This window comes from Cibotium barometz, chromosome 1 (genome assembly GCF_041138505.1).
Source record: "Cibotium barometz isolate CiBa-2024 chromosome 1, ASM4113850v1, whole genome shotgun sequence".
Lineage (NCBI taxonomy): Eukaryota > Viridiplantae > Streptophyta > Polypodiopsida > Cyatheales > Cibotiaceae > Cibotium > Cibotium barometz.
Genome location: NC_141046.1, coordinates 57244845 through 57261429, shown reverse-complemented (window position 1 = coordinate 57261429; position 16585 = coordinate 57244845). Strand labels below are relative to the sequence as shown.

General features: G+C 43.7%; 1 protein-coding gene across 6 annotated transcripts in view; it reads right to left on the bottom strand.

The window, feature by feature from the left end:
* Window positions 1-11093, bottom strand: part of DOT2 (SART-1 family) — a 41891-nt gene extending 30798 nt beyond the window's left edge. Inside the window, exons 1-3 of one of the 6 annotated variants that reach the window (XM_086804060.1) lie at window positions 7992-11093; window positions 7669-7728; window positions 6998-7528 (exon numbers count right to left, since the gene is read on the bottom strand). In XM_086804060.1, coding sequence (XP_086660186.1) covers window positions 8034-10823 — 2790 coding nt within the window. In that variant the 5' untranslated portion in view covers window positions 10824-11093 and the 3' untranslated portion in view covers window positions 6998-7528; window positions 7669-7728; window positions 7992-8033. Of the gene's footprint in view, window positions 1-6997; window positions 7529-7668; window positions 7729-7991 lie in introns of those variants that run through there. The other 5 variants (XM_086804070.1, XM_086804041.1, XM_086804088.1 and 2 more) reach the window with 5 other exon arrangements.
* Window positions 11094-16585: the final 5492 nt, after the last annotated feature.

Sequence of the window (16585 nt, the reverse complement as noted above, 5' to 3'; positions counted from 1 at the left end):
CCAAAATACCGTATGTACCGCCTGCTGTAATAGGAACACAATCCTAGAAAGCTGCGTACATCATGCACGGTCCTCAAATCTAGCCAATTAAGAATTGCTTCCACCTTTGCTGGATCCATACGGACTCCTTGCTTAGACACTATATGCCCCAAGAAATGTATCTCGTGCAAAAAGAACTCACTCTTCTTGCCATTAATAACCAGCCTATGGTTCCTGAGTTCTGCAAACACAATGGCCAAATGCCTTCTATGCTCTTCCTCAGTTTGTGAATGCACAATCATATCATCAAAGAATGTGCCCACAAACGCTCTATGAGGCTGGAAAATCCTGTCCATCATTCTGTTAAATGTGGCAGGTGCATTTGTCAAACCAAAGGGCATAACCAAAAACTCATACAACCCAAACGTGACTCGAAATGCTGTCTTATGCACATCCTCGGGTCTAATACGTATCTGATGATACCCGCTTTTCAAGTCAATGCGACTAAAGACTGTGGAGCCCTGTAAGCGGTCCAAAATGTCATCGATCCTCGGAATGGGGAATCGATTCTTGATGGTATTCTTGTTCAGCGCCCTGTAGTCAATACACATGCGCCAAGAACCATCCTTCTTTTGCACTAAGAGTACAGGTGAGCAAAAGGGTGATGAGCTAGGCTGTATCAACCCTTTATTCAAAAGCTCCTGTACTTGACTCATAATTTCTTCCTGTTGGGCTGTACTAACACGGTACGGCGGTCTATTTGGTGGAGTACTACCAGGAATTAGATCAATGGCATGATCTTCTGGCCTCTCCGGAGGAAGTTCCCCTGGCAATGACTCGGAAAAACAATCTTGGAACCCACATAAGAAATCAGTCCTATCCTTATCTAACATAGACAAATTAGACTTAGACTCATCATCTTGTGCATCCTTTACATAAATCAAGTACGCGGAAAGATGCTTTTTCATTACTGATGAAATTGCCGAAGCTGACACAATAGGAACAGATTCCCCTTTAAGTTTTACATCCAAAACATGTTCTTTCCCTCTATGAGTCAGAGTGATTTTCCTATTGTATGTGTCCACCACCGCATGTACTCTGTGGCACCATGGCATACCCAACAAAACATCACAGCCATCGAGTGGCATGATGAAAAACTCTTCGCTATCCACATAACCCTGCAAATGAAGCCTAAGCTTCCCAATGATAGGAGTAACGGGTTCTGCATACCCTGGACAAGCCATGTTAGCCTCATATAACGGCCCCATCTCCTCTGCACAAATCCCCAATCGGCCAGCCAAATCTGGTGAAATAAAGTTAGCTCTAGCACTTGTGTCAAAGAATATCAAGGCATTTTGATCTCTCACTTTGCCCCATGCCCTGCACAACTCTGTCTCTTCACCACCTGGCTGTTCCCCAACAAGATCAGGAACTAATCCTACAGAAGGTTTTGGTTTCTTTGACGTGGGCTCTCCTTTATTGTCAGAGTCCTTTTGGGACTTTCTCTTGGGACAATTAAATGACATATGTCCCTCTTCAGTACAGTAAAAACATTTCCGAGCATCTCTCAAAGCCTGTCTCTCCTCAGAAGTTCTCTTGGGCATTGGCAACTTCTTATACCGCGTCTCTGAAGACCCTTTAGCATCACGTGAAGTATGCCCAGATTTTTCAGCTTTCTTACTCGAGTTCTTACTGCCTTTAAACCCAGATGATCCTCTAGTGAGTAACGCATTAGCTGTCATAGCATTCTCTATCATCTGTGACATGTTCGTTACTCAAGTCTTGATACAATAATCACGCACCTCTTTGGGCAGCCCACAACAATACTTCTCTACCTGCTCAGCCAAAGGCACTGCACGGTAAGAAGTCGCTGGGAGTAAAGCTTCCCAAAACTTCTTGTTATAATCTTCCAAATTTTCACACTTTGAAGCATCCAATTTGTGCCATGCAGTCATAACATCCACCTCAAATGTAGATGTGAGCCATACGGAAGAGAACACCTGTTTAAATTGTACCCAAGTAGTGGGTGCTATGCATTGCAGAAGAAGAGTAGACTGCCTTTGAGAAAAGTGGCAGCTTTCCTCACCTTAGAGGACTCCGTGTAATTACCACCAGAAAAAGCAGCATCAAACTGCTGTAAAAAGGTGAGTGCTTTTAATTTATCTTTGGCTCCACTAAATGTATCAAATTTCACAGCAGCTCCCCCTTCCTTATAATCCTTCGCCTTTCCCATAGGCGTTAGATTATCGTATGGAAGTGGCTTCCCAAGATTGCTGCCCCCAACATTCATGCCCATCATAGGGTCAACATTACCCATTCCCATACCTGGCATGCCATACATTCCAGCTCTAACACGCGGGAGCTCTGGGAGTCTTCTTTCAGCCCTAAACACTCTTGGAAACCTTCTGATGCAAAAACGCACCATCTGATGCAAAAAACACAGGTATAGAGAGAGAGTAGAGAGAGAGAGAGAGAGGTGCTGGAAATTCAATATATTCTTCTATGATACAAAAAGGCATCTGAATCTGCAGCCATGGGCTGCCTTACATAAAAGGTGATGACACCTAAATCTGTCCCCTATGGGACCTCTAATGATCCAATCCCCTAGTGGGAGAGAATGAATATAATCCATGAGCACCCTTGCCTTTTATATGGGTCTTTGGGGACTCTTTATGCTGGCCGATTGCTGGTCGGCCAGTTCCACAATCATAAAATACTTTCAGTGCTGCCCGACTTCTTGTAAACGCTGCCCGACTGGATCTACTCCTTGCTCATGATGCGCCTGCTGCCCACACTTTGCTGACATCAGCCGACAGCTCTTCTGGCAGCCAGCATCCTCTATCCTGCAGTCGACAGCCATCTGATCCATGCTTTGCTTCAATCTACACTGCAAAAAGGTGCTCTGTGTTCTGTGCTCTATCATCCTGGTTTGTCTACCTGGTTCATACTCTTTATCTGGTTGCCTTTTCTGGATCTAGTCCTGAGAATGTCCATGGCATCTATGATGCACATGACATCCCCCTCTGCTAAACTTGATGACGGGAATCCAACCTACTCTTGGATGACTGTCATCATCCCAATCCTGTCCTGAAGTCCCTCTGTCATCATCCATCCCTGGCAACCGTTTTCTCTGAAAACCCGGCCTGTTCTCCAAACCACTCTGTCTCTGATGAAGATCTATGCATCTGGTCTTCCTCTAGTCCACAATCTATTCCCGCCCTGACTCTGAACACCGTCTTGGTCTTCATTCCTGGAACTGAGTCTGGCACTCACATCACCCTTGGAGGATCAACCTCCCTTGGGAACGTTACCTGAGAACCTATCTGGCTCCGGAACTGCCATCCCCATCTGGCACTGTGGAACACCACCAACAAACCTCCTGGGAGTTCTTCCCGATCTGTGTTCCCGCCTTGGGCTTCGAATCCGTGTACTTTCCTGTACCTTGGACCTGTACACCATCATCTGGGACTGAATCAGTGTTTAGCTTTGCTGAGCCTGATGCTTTGATACCAATGTAACACGCGGAAGCTCTGGGAGTCTTCTTTCAGCCCTAAACACTCTTGGAAACCATCTGATGCAAAAACGCAGGTATAGAGAGAGAGTAGAGAGAGAGAGAGGTGCTGGAAATTCAGTATATTCTTCTATGATACAAAAAGGTATCTGAATCTGCAGCCATGGGCTGCCTTACATAAAAGGTGATGACACCTAAATCTATCCCCTATGGGACCTCTAATGATCCAATCCCCTAGTGGGAGAGAATGAATATAGTCCATGAGCACCCTTGCCTTTTATATGGGTCTTTGGGCACTCTTTATGCTGGCCGACTGCTGGTCGGCCAGTTCCACAATCATAAAATACTTTCAGTGCTGCCCGACTTGTTGTAAACGCTGCCCGACTGGATCTACTCCTTGCTCATGATGCGCCTGCTGCCCACACTTTGCTGACGTCAGCCGACAGCTCTTCTGGCAGCCAGCATCCTCTGTCCTGCAGCCGACAGCGATCTGATCCATGCTTTGCTTCAATCTACACTGCAAAACGGTGCTCTGTGTTCTGTGCTCTATCATCCTGGTTTGTCTACCTGGTTCATACTCTTTATCTGGTTGCCTTTTCTAGATCTAGTCCTGAGAATGTCCATGGCATCTATGATGCACATGACACCAGCCATGTTTCCAAACATCCCATTATGCATACCGGGCTGCATGCCACCATACATATTTGCTTGCATTCCAGGTTGCATGCTCCCAAACATATTTCCTTGCATTCTGGATTGCATACCACCATACATATTCCCCTGCATACCAGGCTGAAAATTAGCTCCAAAAGTCCCTGGCATACCCATGCCTCCCTGAGGATAACCCCCAGTCATAGATTGGAACACCGAGCCACCACCAAAATAACCTAGATGCATAGTGTGCTGAGGAATAGATGGCTGTCCAAAGAAGGAACTCTGAGAGTTAGCACCATAAGCATGCTGGATGTTCGAAAACTGTCCAAAAGATGGATCCTGTGGGGTGGCACCACTATGACCCTGAGGAAGGTTCTTAGAACGCACCTTCTTCTTCTTCTTTTCGGGCTCTATACGGGATCCCATAAATTCAGCAAACTCCTCACTTTGTGTGAGCTGCATAAACACATCCATAACACCAGCCAAACGATTTTTAAATTGAGCATCATCTTCCTCTTTACCAATCATATCTTCTGGCTGTGTTACATTCTCATAATGCTCATCATCTGCAGCCTGTTCTCCTGCAAGAATATCCTCAGATTCATTTCTCTCAGGAGAGGTCTCTTGCTCTTCCTCTTCATGATAAAAGTACTCGTCTTCTGTATCAGACATGTTGCTGAATTTTTCAGCGATGACTTTCCTCGAGGCAACCACGAGCTCACCCCCTTAAGAAAGTTGATGATAGGTCCCAGCAACGGAACCTTGAAACCGGCCTCTGGTAAAAACCAAAGTGCGGTAGACTAGCAGTCACCCTTCCACTTGTAGTCCAGATATAAAAACAAATGTGATTGGAGCTAGAGTGCCCCAAGTCTGAAATAAAACCGACACCTGTTGGCCCCAAAGCTTGGCGCCCCTTGCGGTATTTCTTTATTCAATTTCAAAAATATGTAAGGCTGAGTACAACAAAACCAGCCAAGAGAATACACCTGTATGTCCAATCTGGCAGCCCACAATACCTCTTAGCACAAAGAATTCACACACACAGATCTGTGTCTCAAAGCAACACTCTGTGCTTCCCTCTGATCAGCCAAGACCATTCAGCAGGACAGCCTTGAGCATACATCTGGCATATCTCATGCACATGATTCCACAACTCAACACAAACATACATTCACTCTCCAATCTCTGTTTCCACCCTTTTCAATCTGCCATACCCCTCCTCTCACAAGGGGCCAGATAGCACAACTCTGCAACAGACATAAGCCAATGGAAAGAAAGATAGATGAACAAGTTCAGAGCTTACCAAGTCAGCACGTGGTTCTGCACCCGTAGAACAGTTCGTACCAGTCTGCACTTGACAACGACTGTTTGTACACTTTCCCCTGCAACCACTTGACTATTGCACCAACCAAGCTCTGGAAAAACCCTGCTTGCAACAGAAGATACTGCACCTGTCCGTACAGGTCAGTAATTCAGCACTGTACCTGTCCGTACAGCCTCTGCACACCTGACTGAATCTATCCGTACAGAACTGTACGGACTGTGCTACTGTCGCCTGAGTCTACTTATGTGCCTGTTGTACCCGACTGTACCTGATGGTACAGTTCTGTACCTGCAACCAACCGCCTGTCACCAATCGTACAGTTGCCTGTACCTGCTGTCCGTATGACTGTACCTGCAGCACAGCCTCTGTCAGTACCCACAGCACCGTCTGTACCTGCTCAGCCTCTGTCAGCGCCGCCTGTACAAGCAGAGCCTGCAGCAGAGAAAACAGCCGCCTGACCTGCAGCAACCGTACACAGTACCTGCTGTTCGTACAGAGCTGTACGGCTTGACTGTACGGCCTGTTTTGCACAGAAAACTCCAAAAAACACAGCAAACAGCAATCGACATTGCTTCCTCTCCCCTCCACGCTTGTTTCTTGCATGTAGGTTACACGCCTCCCAAAAAGCTAGAGAGAGAGAGAGATGAGAGAGGCATGCAACTCCAAAAGTGGAGTCGTCTCTCTCCAAAAATGTCCTAGGGCCCCAACTTTAATCAACATTAAAGTTCCCTAGGGGCCACAAAGGCCTAGGAGCAACCATAAGTAAAACAAAATAATATATTTTTTCTAGTTTCCCCCTTCACACCTGGAAATGTCCATACATCATTATCTCTGTCCGGGCACCCCAAATGTGAATCATTTAATATTTTTGCTCAGCAATCACCATGCCCACACTTGTGCTGTTCCATTTTCACAGGGCCATGACAGTGCCTGTTGGTGCATGGTCCCGAAAGACTAATGAAAGGCAGGTGTGCACTCGGGTGTGCTTGTGATTTGGAACTTCTTCGACTGTCCAGACTTCATCGACAAGAACCCAATTTGTTTGAGATGTATTCACTCCATGTGAAGAGAAATCTGGCCTATTGACCCGTGACACTTGTACATATAAATACTTCAAGAAGTACAAATATATTGAGGGAGGGCCGGCCCTTTCCGGTCGAAGTACTGGTGTCAAGTGTTATTGGTCATTTTCAGTTTTAATGTTGCTAATAATGTCCAGTGTTGATGTTAGTTAAGTGTTCTAAAAATGTGTATTTTGTCTTCCGATTTGTAGGCCTCCAGTAAGGAGCGGTTACATTAAGGAGAGAAGGGAGGAGGGAGAAGAGGGAGTGAGAGTTCCGGGGAGTTCTTGGGGGGGGGGGGGTGCAAAATATAGTATACTTCACATTCAATATGGGGATTGTGTGATGGCTTGTACTCAAAAGACTCCAAGATTGTATTCCTTAGATAGCAAGATGATTTAGTTCGTTGTTTAATTGGGAACACTAATGGCATAGCTCCTACAAGGAACTTGGGTAAGAACATGGGAAGGGACCTATATGAGCATGAATTATTTGCATTAAAGTTTATTTAAAACCTCACATAAAAGGAGAGGTACCTCATCAACACCACCAGAACCCCAACCAAGTCTGCACATTTCAAACAGCAGCAGCTGGTAGTGCACGGTCAGGATATTTTGATTTGAAACCCTTTACTACGTTTGCAACGTAGCTGACCAGGCCGTTAGGACCCAAACAAAGAGAAGGCCATCGCTCACATTTCAAAGTCACGAGTAAATCAATAAGGCCCCCTTTACAATTACCTTCTTAGCTTCCAACACAATTCCCTCTCCAAGAAGAACCACCTCTGTGTGGACAGGGCACAGCATTACATTGGAGAAGATAACCACTCCATATGCCATGAGGGGTGGTGACAGATTCTAGAATCTTTTAACAGGTCTCAAGATTCCAACGACAATGCACAAACTCTTGAATTTAATCACCCTCAATCGCATCATTCCCAGCTGCATCACGATTCACAAGTCAAACTTGTACTGCGAAGGCAGTCGAAATCCATCTCACCTTTTTTTAACATGATAAAAGTAGGTTAACTTTAAATAATGTTTATGGTTGAAATAATCATGATTAATCCTCACAAAAAGTCATTAAAAAGGACTGCACGATAAAGCTAAAAAGACAAGAGCATGCATTGAATCACTTACTTGCAACAAACCCTCACCATTAAAGAGTCACAACTTTCTCCTCTTTACCGCTCAGTGACCCTGAATGACAAGGACATGTTTGATGGTAATATATGTATAGCAAAGAGAACTAGAGGACATCGATGAACAAAAAAAATATCATTGCTCATGCCAATGGCAGCCCCAGAAGTTCACAAGCCATAATGGGAGAGTAGAAAGGCAAACTTGACCATAAGCATGACATGAGATTCTAACACAATAAAAATATCAGACAACAAAGGCTTCTCGCCTACAACCTGATCATAGCTTCTCGCCTACAACCTGATCATAGTTAAAGGACATGCCTGAAGAATAATAGCCAGTTTCTGAGTCAATCACCTTAACAATCATGTCTCTGGCTTAGGCTTCTTTGGTAAAGGAGGTCTCATGCTTCCACCTTCTGGCTTCCGCTTGATCCCAAGGAAATGCTCCACCTTCTTATCACCAAGCATTGGAGTCAAGCTGCCAACAGACTCCTTCTCCACTGTAGCAAAACCACTTCTGGGGTCACTGGTTTGGCCAGGTTTGATATGTCCACTAATCACAATATACGGAGTGTGCATCTTAGCCTGAGCTTCTCTCATTTTTTCCATAGACAGCAGCGGAGTGTCTCCAGAATTCATTTGCTTCAACTTCATCTCTTCTTCATACTGCTTCATCCTTTTCTCCTGTTTTGTTTTGCCAGGCCCTTTACCATGAAACTTATGTGACAGTTTCCTAAAAGCTTCTTTAGGGGTCATTGTCCTGCCAAATTCATCCACTCTATCAAGTAAGATTTCCCTGTTCCTAAACTTCTCTTCTTGATCCACAATCCCAACAAGTTTGCTTTTCTTCTTGTCCATGTTCCTTCCACCCCACTCCACAGTCTCCTTCAAAGTCCCCCTCTCTTTGAGTAGTTGCAATGCACCAGACAAACCTTTACCTACAGCTACTTCCACCACAGTCTCCTCTGTGTCAGAATCCTCTTTGACTTTCTGTTCTTGCATTTCCTGATCCTCGATTTCTTCTTTAACTTCCATCCACCCTCCAACTGATCCAGGAGGCTTTGCATGAGGCTTCTCCTCCTCAACAGGTTCATCATCTTCTCCAAATGCATCTTTTGCTCCCGGCCTCCTCATAAGAACTTCATCAAGCTGCAGACTGCGGCAAAACTCTTCGGTGTCAGTGAACACAACGGTGGCCTTGTCCTTGTCTGTGATGTCGTCTGCAGGCCCCATTTCAATGTCCGTCTCGCTTGATTCTTGCATAGCACTGGCAACAGCCTGTGGACCTGCACTAATGCCTCCATTCTCAGCTTGCTTTTTCAGAGCTGCCTGCCTTGCTCTTTGCAAAGACCTGTCCAGCTCATCATCCTCTTCACCTCCAAACACAACAGCTTCATCACGTCCTGTGTCCATTATGTTTCCCATGCTTAACTTTTGGGACGCATCCACAGCTTTCGCATAAGCATTCATGTAGGCAGATTTGCGAGACTCTCTGGCTGCTTTTTCTTTCTCCAGCTTCATAGCTTGCCTTGCACCTGATGATCTGCTTCCAAGATCAGCATCACCCAAACCTTCGGCCTTTGCCTCAGCTTCCAGGGCATCAAGGTCAAGCACCTCCTTCTTGCGAAGCTTCTTTTTCTTCTTGGGTTTGTTGAACTGCAACATTTCATCCTGTGTGTAGAAGTCTGAAGCTACACTGGCAGCTCCAAAGAGAGATTCGTGAGCTTTTTCTCCCACGCCCTGCAGTTTCTTCTTGAACTCCTCCAACTTCTTGCGACCCTCCTCATTAAGGCCTCCAGTCTCATCCAAGGTCATGCCTGCATCCTTTATTTCTTCATCATACTGTGGAAGTATGGTTCGAACGACGTTGATGTCATTCTGAAATTTATCTTCGTACGTCCCTGGCTTCTTTTTTGCAGCTTTGTAGGCTTCATCTCGAACTTTCTGTTGTGCAATTTCAAGGTTCTCGAGCTCATCAGTCTCATCATTCAAGTCATCCCCATCAAGAATCCCCCTGTCTTTCAATGTAAGAACAACTGCACCCCCCTCCATCACTTTATCAATCCCATGCAGAACTTTTAGGCCAGCCAAATTTTTCCCGGTGTAAGCTGGCCTGTCCTCATCCTCACTATCTTCTCCACTATCCTGTTCCGACAAGAGCCTTGCCATGCGTGCAGCTTTGATCCTCTCTTCAATCTTCTTTTGCTCTTCCAAATTCCTACTCTTATTAACCCAGGCAGAAATTTCACCTCCAACGTCACTCTTACCTTTTCTACCATCCTGTGGAGGCTTTTTCTGCTGCACTTCGACTTCGCCAACTTCCTGCACAGCAGATTCCGCTTGGACATCAAGGCTTCTTTCCTGCTCTCTGCGCTTCTCATGCTCCCTCTCTTTGTCATGGTCTCTTTCCCTACCTCTACTCTCTCTATTTCTGTCCTTAAGCCTTTCTCTCTCTCTCTCTTTGTCCTTCTCCTTCTCCTTGTCTTTCTCTTTCTCTCTGTCCCTATCCTTTTCCCTTTCTCTATCCTTGTCCTTCTCCTTTTCTCTATCCCTGTCCTTCTCTTTCTCCTTGTCAGCATCCCTGTCTCTCTTATCCTTGTCCTTCTTTCTCTCCTTCACTAAATCAGCATCTCTTCCTCTATCTCCATCTCTGCCTCTGTCTGCATCTCTGACTCTATCTGCATCTCTGCCTCTGTCTGCATCTCCCCTATCTTTGCCTCTGTCTTTCTTCTTCTCGTCCTTATCTTTGTCCTTATGCTTTGACAGATCCCTAGCCTTCTCATCCTTCTCTCTAATTTTCTCTCTGTCTCGCTCTTTCTCCTTCTCCAAGTCCTTGGAGCTTTCACGGACTTTATCTCTTTCTGTCTCTCTTGCACGGTCCCGCTCCTTCTCTCTGTCTCGCTCTCTTTCCCTTTCTTTTTCTCTATCTCTGTCTCGAACCCTCTCTTTCTCTCTGTCTCTGACCTTGTCCTTCTCTCTGTGTCTGTCTTTCGCCTTCTCTTTCTCTCTGTCTCTCTCCTTCTCGCGATCCCTCGCCTTCTCCCGCTCTCTGTTATACTCACGGTCTCTCTCATCGTCACGATCTGTCAGACGATCCCTGTCTTTGCTGCGGCCTCTGCTATGACCTTCCAATTCCAGCTCGGAGCGGACCATGGCAACTGTGCAGCAGCGAAAAGAAGCCGAAGGTTAAGCTCAAGGTTTAGACGCTAAAGGTTGAAACGGGCTCCTTCTCATACCGTGATCACAAAGGTTAAGAAAGGCACCGTGGTTTGATGCCATCCTTCTCGTATCACAAAGGTTAAGAAGGGCTCCTTTTCACTCTTTTTAATTAATTAATTGTCTGAGGTATTTATTCTAAGCTTTAATGTTTTTCTAAGGTATTAAACCTTAGACTCTTCACGTCCTCCTCCTTGCCCTCCTTTTCGTCACCCTTCTCCTCCTCCTCCTCCCACTCCCTCCTATCCTCTCCCACTCCTCACTCACAGAACCCTACTCCTCTTCCTGCTCGTGCGCTTATGCATGACAACCCCACAAAGCGAGAGCAGATATGAGCACCCTATGTACCCACCCTGCTCGAACCAGAGACAGACAGAGATTCGAATTATATTGCGCCCTCTGTACCTCTACTCCTGCTGGCATGCTCTCCTCACCGCCATCACTAAGAAAAATAGGCTACCCTTCCCCAGTCCCTCCTATGTGTTGAAGACCGCCCCCTTCCTTCCTGATTCATAGACACGAAAAGGCTTCATAGAGAGGGCCCCCTCCTCTACCTTTGTGAGAGATGGAGCTTTGAGCGAATGAGAGAGAGAGAGGACGAACGCCAAAAAAAAAAAAAAAAAAAATCACAGCACATATTGCTTTAATTAGACACACCCACACTACCACATGTCAAAACCACACATTCCACTAAAGAGAGATTACATATAACCAAAAAAATTATCATTAAAATCTATTCATTATTTAAAAAGTAACATCCCAAAAATCCAATCATTACAAAAATCTTTAAGACACCTAAGGTTTTAAACTTTAATAAGAAAATTAAATCGCACTTCCCTATATTATAGTAGCCTAAGGTCTCCCCACACACAAAAATCTTTAAGACACCTAAGGTTTTAAACTTTAATAAAAAATTAAATCGCACTTCCCTATACTATGGTAGCCTTAGGTCTCCCCACACACAAAATAAGGAAACGTAAGAAATTAATGCAAAAAAAAAAGGATATTAGGTGCCTATTGAGTAGGTACTATAGCTTGATGATATTACAAAGGTTAAGAAGGGCTCCGTTTGAGTAGGTATCGTGGTTTGATGCCTTTCTATAAGAAACATTCTCACAACAATGAGATGGTTACTTTTATAACTCAAGATGATATTACAAACTTTTTTTTTAATACAGGGACTATATTGAATGCCACTAGGGTAGATTCAAACTCTTGTTAGAGAGACACAAGTGCTATTATTGGGCTATCGCATCATTGGAGAGATGATGTATGATGCCTCAATGACTTGAATGAAGTGTTGGTATTATCTCCCCCCCCCTTCCTTCCCTTTTCTTGTTGAGTGTCCTATCCCATCACCAACATCAATTTCTACCACTAGCTTCTCTCAATCAATCCACACTCTTTGCTCCAGTACTAAGCTCACCAAAGGGTTTGGCAATGCATAAGGGTGATTGTGTTAATGCATATTACAGAGATTGTTGGATTTGCCCTTCTTCATGGATGAGCTTGAATAAGGTGAGGATGGGCTTCCAGTCTCCTTCTTCTTGTGATATTGGGATCTCTTGATAGTTGGCCTACATGCAACCTTCAATAAGGCCATGAGGATAAAACCTCACCGAGAGGGCCTCGTCCATTGGTAGAGGGGTGACCTACTCAAGGTGCCTCAATGGCAACTCATCACCCTCCTAGGTAGACTATAAAATCCTCGACAAGGTGGCGGCTCTAGCCTCACCTCCCTGATCTTATCCATGGCATGCAAAACAAGTTTTATCTTATATCGGAGCATTTTAGAGGTAACAACCTTAGCACTCATTCAACAAGAGGACTTGGCGGTTCTCCTTAGCTTCAAGAAGGCCAATGGTAGAGTTGATTAGGCATTCCATGGTATGGATTAGGCAAGGCCTCTGCCCTCTAATTCCCGTGTTGGCTAAGGGGCATATCGTGCAGCCTCTCTTGTGGTTGGCTGACACGTGGTTGGCTGACACATCAGGCAATGCTTCAAAGCTTTGGGCTCTTGTGGAATAGTTATTCAGACCAGTAGAAAATGTGAATATATGTGGATTTATTATTAAGACAAGTGAGAAATGTGAAACTTATTCTTCATGTTTTAGGGCCTTTAGTTATTCATCACTTCAACATAAAGAGAGCTTTTAGGATACTCTTTTCACTCAAATGTGAACTCTTATGGGCACCCAACCACACGGCAGCTCACAAAGGATGTAAGCAAGTTAATCATGAAATTATAGAAAATACGAAAACCAAAGAAATACAAAAAATACTCATGGAAATATGTAAAGGCTCCATAGCCATGACATGAGCATTCATCAAGAAACATGAAGATGATAGAAACAAATGAAATGAGCCTAAGCCATACTCAAAGGAGCCATGTGATATTTCACACATGAAGGATTATGAGCTAGCTCCCATGAAATCCCATATGGTAGTACCAATGTACTCTAAGAAATGACAATGTCCAAAAAATACAAATGATCCAAAAAGTTCTCTTCTATGAGCCCTTAGCCCTGTTTATATGTGCTACCTAATATTGCCTATTATTCTAATTTTTATAGCTTTGGGTATTAAAATAACCCTTCAGTACAACCCATCTCTTCCCACAAAGATAGTGTCCCCAAAATCACCATATATACCATCAATGAAGTACTAACCACCACCAATGTAGTAGTCGACCACCTCATTTCAAAATCCATGAGCATGTCTTTCCAAGCTTTATATGTAACCATCCATAAACTCTTTACTAGTTGTAATTTATTGCACATAATGCCAAAACAACACCTAAGTAAGCCATAGAACATACTCATGATATCCATATGTAAAAACCCAAAAACATGGCTGAAAATCTACATATAAACAGTCAATATAAGCATGTGGAGGGCTGAAAATTTCATATGTACTGACTATCCATCATACCCAACCATCTCACCATGATAAGCATCCCGAATATGAGTGTGAAAACCACTGAGAATTGAAATCTCGGTAGTTCTAGCATCCCATAATTTTTTTGTAAATGCCCAAAAATCACCCAAGATCATCAAGAATAAGTCCATTTTCTTGCACATAAGCTAAAGGCTTCCATGTAGATTTGTCTTCAAGTAATCCTTTCCACTATTAGGGATTCCTCAATGGTATGGTTCCTCAAAACCTTATGCCTTATCCCCTTTACCTTTTCTAGTACGTATTGGAGCTCTCCCTCCTCATTCATATAGGAGGCAACTCATCCACCACTTAAAGATATTATCCCACATATCTTTTGAGATTTGATACATGACACATGTTATGCATCCTTCGGTGTTGTGCAATTGAGGTTGATAAGCTACCTGTCCCACTCTCTTGAGCACCATGAAAGGCCCATAAAATATGTGTGCCAATTTGTTGTAGAGTCCACCTTTGACAGAAGAAGGTCTTGACCTCAAAAAGACATAATCTCCCTCTTTGAACTCCTCATTCCTACTATGTACATTGACATGAGACTTCATCTTCTCTTGTGCCTTCTTCATGTTGTCCTTACGTTGTTGCATCAAACATTACATCCTCTCTAACTCTTGCTTTACATGGGGGTTGACACATGGACTCTATATCCATAAAGAGCCTCAAAAAGTGACATGCCAATCCTTGAGTGAGAGCTATTATTATGTTAAAACAACCAAATAATGCCATTTATCCCAAGTGTATTACGGCAATAATGCCTCAAGTATGTCTCCAACCATGCATTAACCCTCTCCATTTGCCCATTGATTTCAGGGTGATGAGGGTGGTAAGAAGTCCTTGGGATAAAATTGGTACCTCTAAACAAACTCTTCCAAAACGAACCCATGAATTTAGGATCTTTATCACTTACAATTTGTTAAGGCATCCCATGTAGCTTGGATACATGCTCCATAATTTGAGTGGCTATTCGATAAGCTGAAAATTAAGTCTTTGTTGGAATGAAATGAGAACCTTTAGTAAGCCTATCCACCACTACATAAATGGAATTCCACAAGGCAAGCCAATGATAAAGTCCATAAATATGTATAAATATGTGAGTCCATTTGCCTTGTGGAATAGGCAAGGGCTGAAGTAAACCACTTGGCTCATGAGTGAAATCCTTGTTTTGTTGACAAGGTAGTGGAATGAAATGAGTGCCTTTAGTAGGCCTATCCCACCACTACATAAATGGAATTCCACATATGCTTTGTAAGAGGCAAGCCAGTGTGATGAAGTTATTAAGGCTCACCCTAACCCTACATGTTGTATTATGAGAGAAATTCACTTATATGCATGGCCATAAGTGTTCACACTCACTTAAACTGTGGCCGATCGGGCACTTTAGGCTCATAAGAGGCCTAATGCTATTACAATGACTACTCTCATAATATATCCATGAAGTACATCAATTAGGACTTCATCCTATCTTGCTACCACTAACTCTTGAAGCGGGAAACGCCATAAATACTCTGACACACCATTACGAGCGCCTGTCCAAGTTGTAGCTTCAGACACTATTGCTGCTTCATATCTTGAATGTATGACCCTTTGGTGTATCTATCGTGACTCCTTGATGTAAGATAATGGCGATAGCTCTTGCTAACCCTAGAATTGGGTTAACATCCCCCCCCTTCCTAATGGCGATCGCGTCCTCGTGATCACGTTGAAGACCTTTGTGTGGGGAGAATGAACAAGCTTTGTCGATGGCTTTGACGTTGAGCGATGTTCAATGGTCTTTGTTCCTCTGGAAAGGAATAAGAAAATCTAGTTAGTGAATGAAGAGGTTAGTGGTTTATTGGGAATTCCTAACGGGGTGGAGGTTGGGGTTTTTTTACAAATGATTGCATTTTTATATTTGTGTGAGCTCCTTTCTTTTTTGGCTCAGTCTGTTTTTGGCAATCATCAACAAGATTACATTGATTTTTGTTAGTGGGGACACTAAGAGATGTTAATAATGGGATATAAGAGAGGGAAGAATCCGGAGGAATGTAGACTTAATTATCAAAATGAGATGGTGATTCTCAGTTCCTCATTTGATTCATTGAAGTGACATTCATCATTTGAAGAAATTGGCCTTCGATGATGTTCCTTTGTGTGGTAGGATTCCTGTCAAATATTGTCGAGTAGGACCTGTTCTTGCTTTTTTCTACCCATGTGCTTTTTATTTTTTAATGTATATTTAAGTGCTCTTATGCTAGATATACATGGAGTACAAGAAGTGAGTCATATAGACTCTTATTGAACTGCTCTGTGGTTGAAGTAGCCACTTGTTGGCGAGGATTGAAAAAATTACGTCGACTTGCGAGGCTAATATAGATATCTTCACTAAGGAGGATTGAAGATCATTGATTTGTGAAGATGGTACCGACGTTTGGAGAGGTTTGTGAATTCCATGTAGCGATGGGTTGTACCATTGACCAGGCTTTTGCCCACCATGGCCCCCCCATCAAGAGATGTACCTAGAAGTTGTCGATGGTGAGGCTTTGGTGCAAATGTTCTCCTATGCATGAGTATGGATATGTACTCATGGAGAAACTGCTACATTAATATAGCCAAAAGAATAGTAAGCAATAAGTTCAACAAATATATAATGGCTATTAAAGATTGTTGGGAAAGTGTTAATGTGTGAGATGGCTTAATCCATGATGAGGCTTAAATCGTGAAAGTGTAGGTTCTTAAGTCGTGAGACTGTAATTCATGAGAAACCTGAA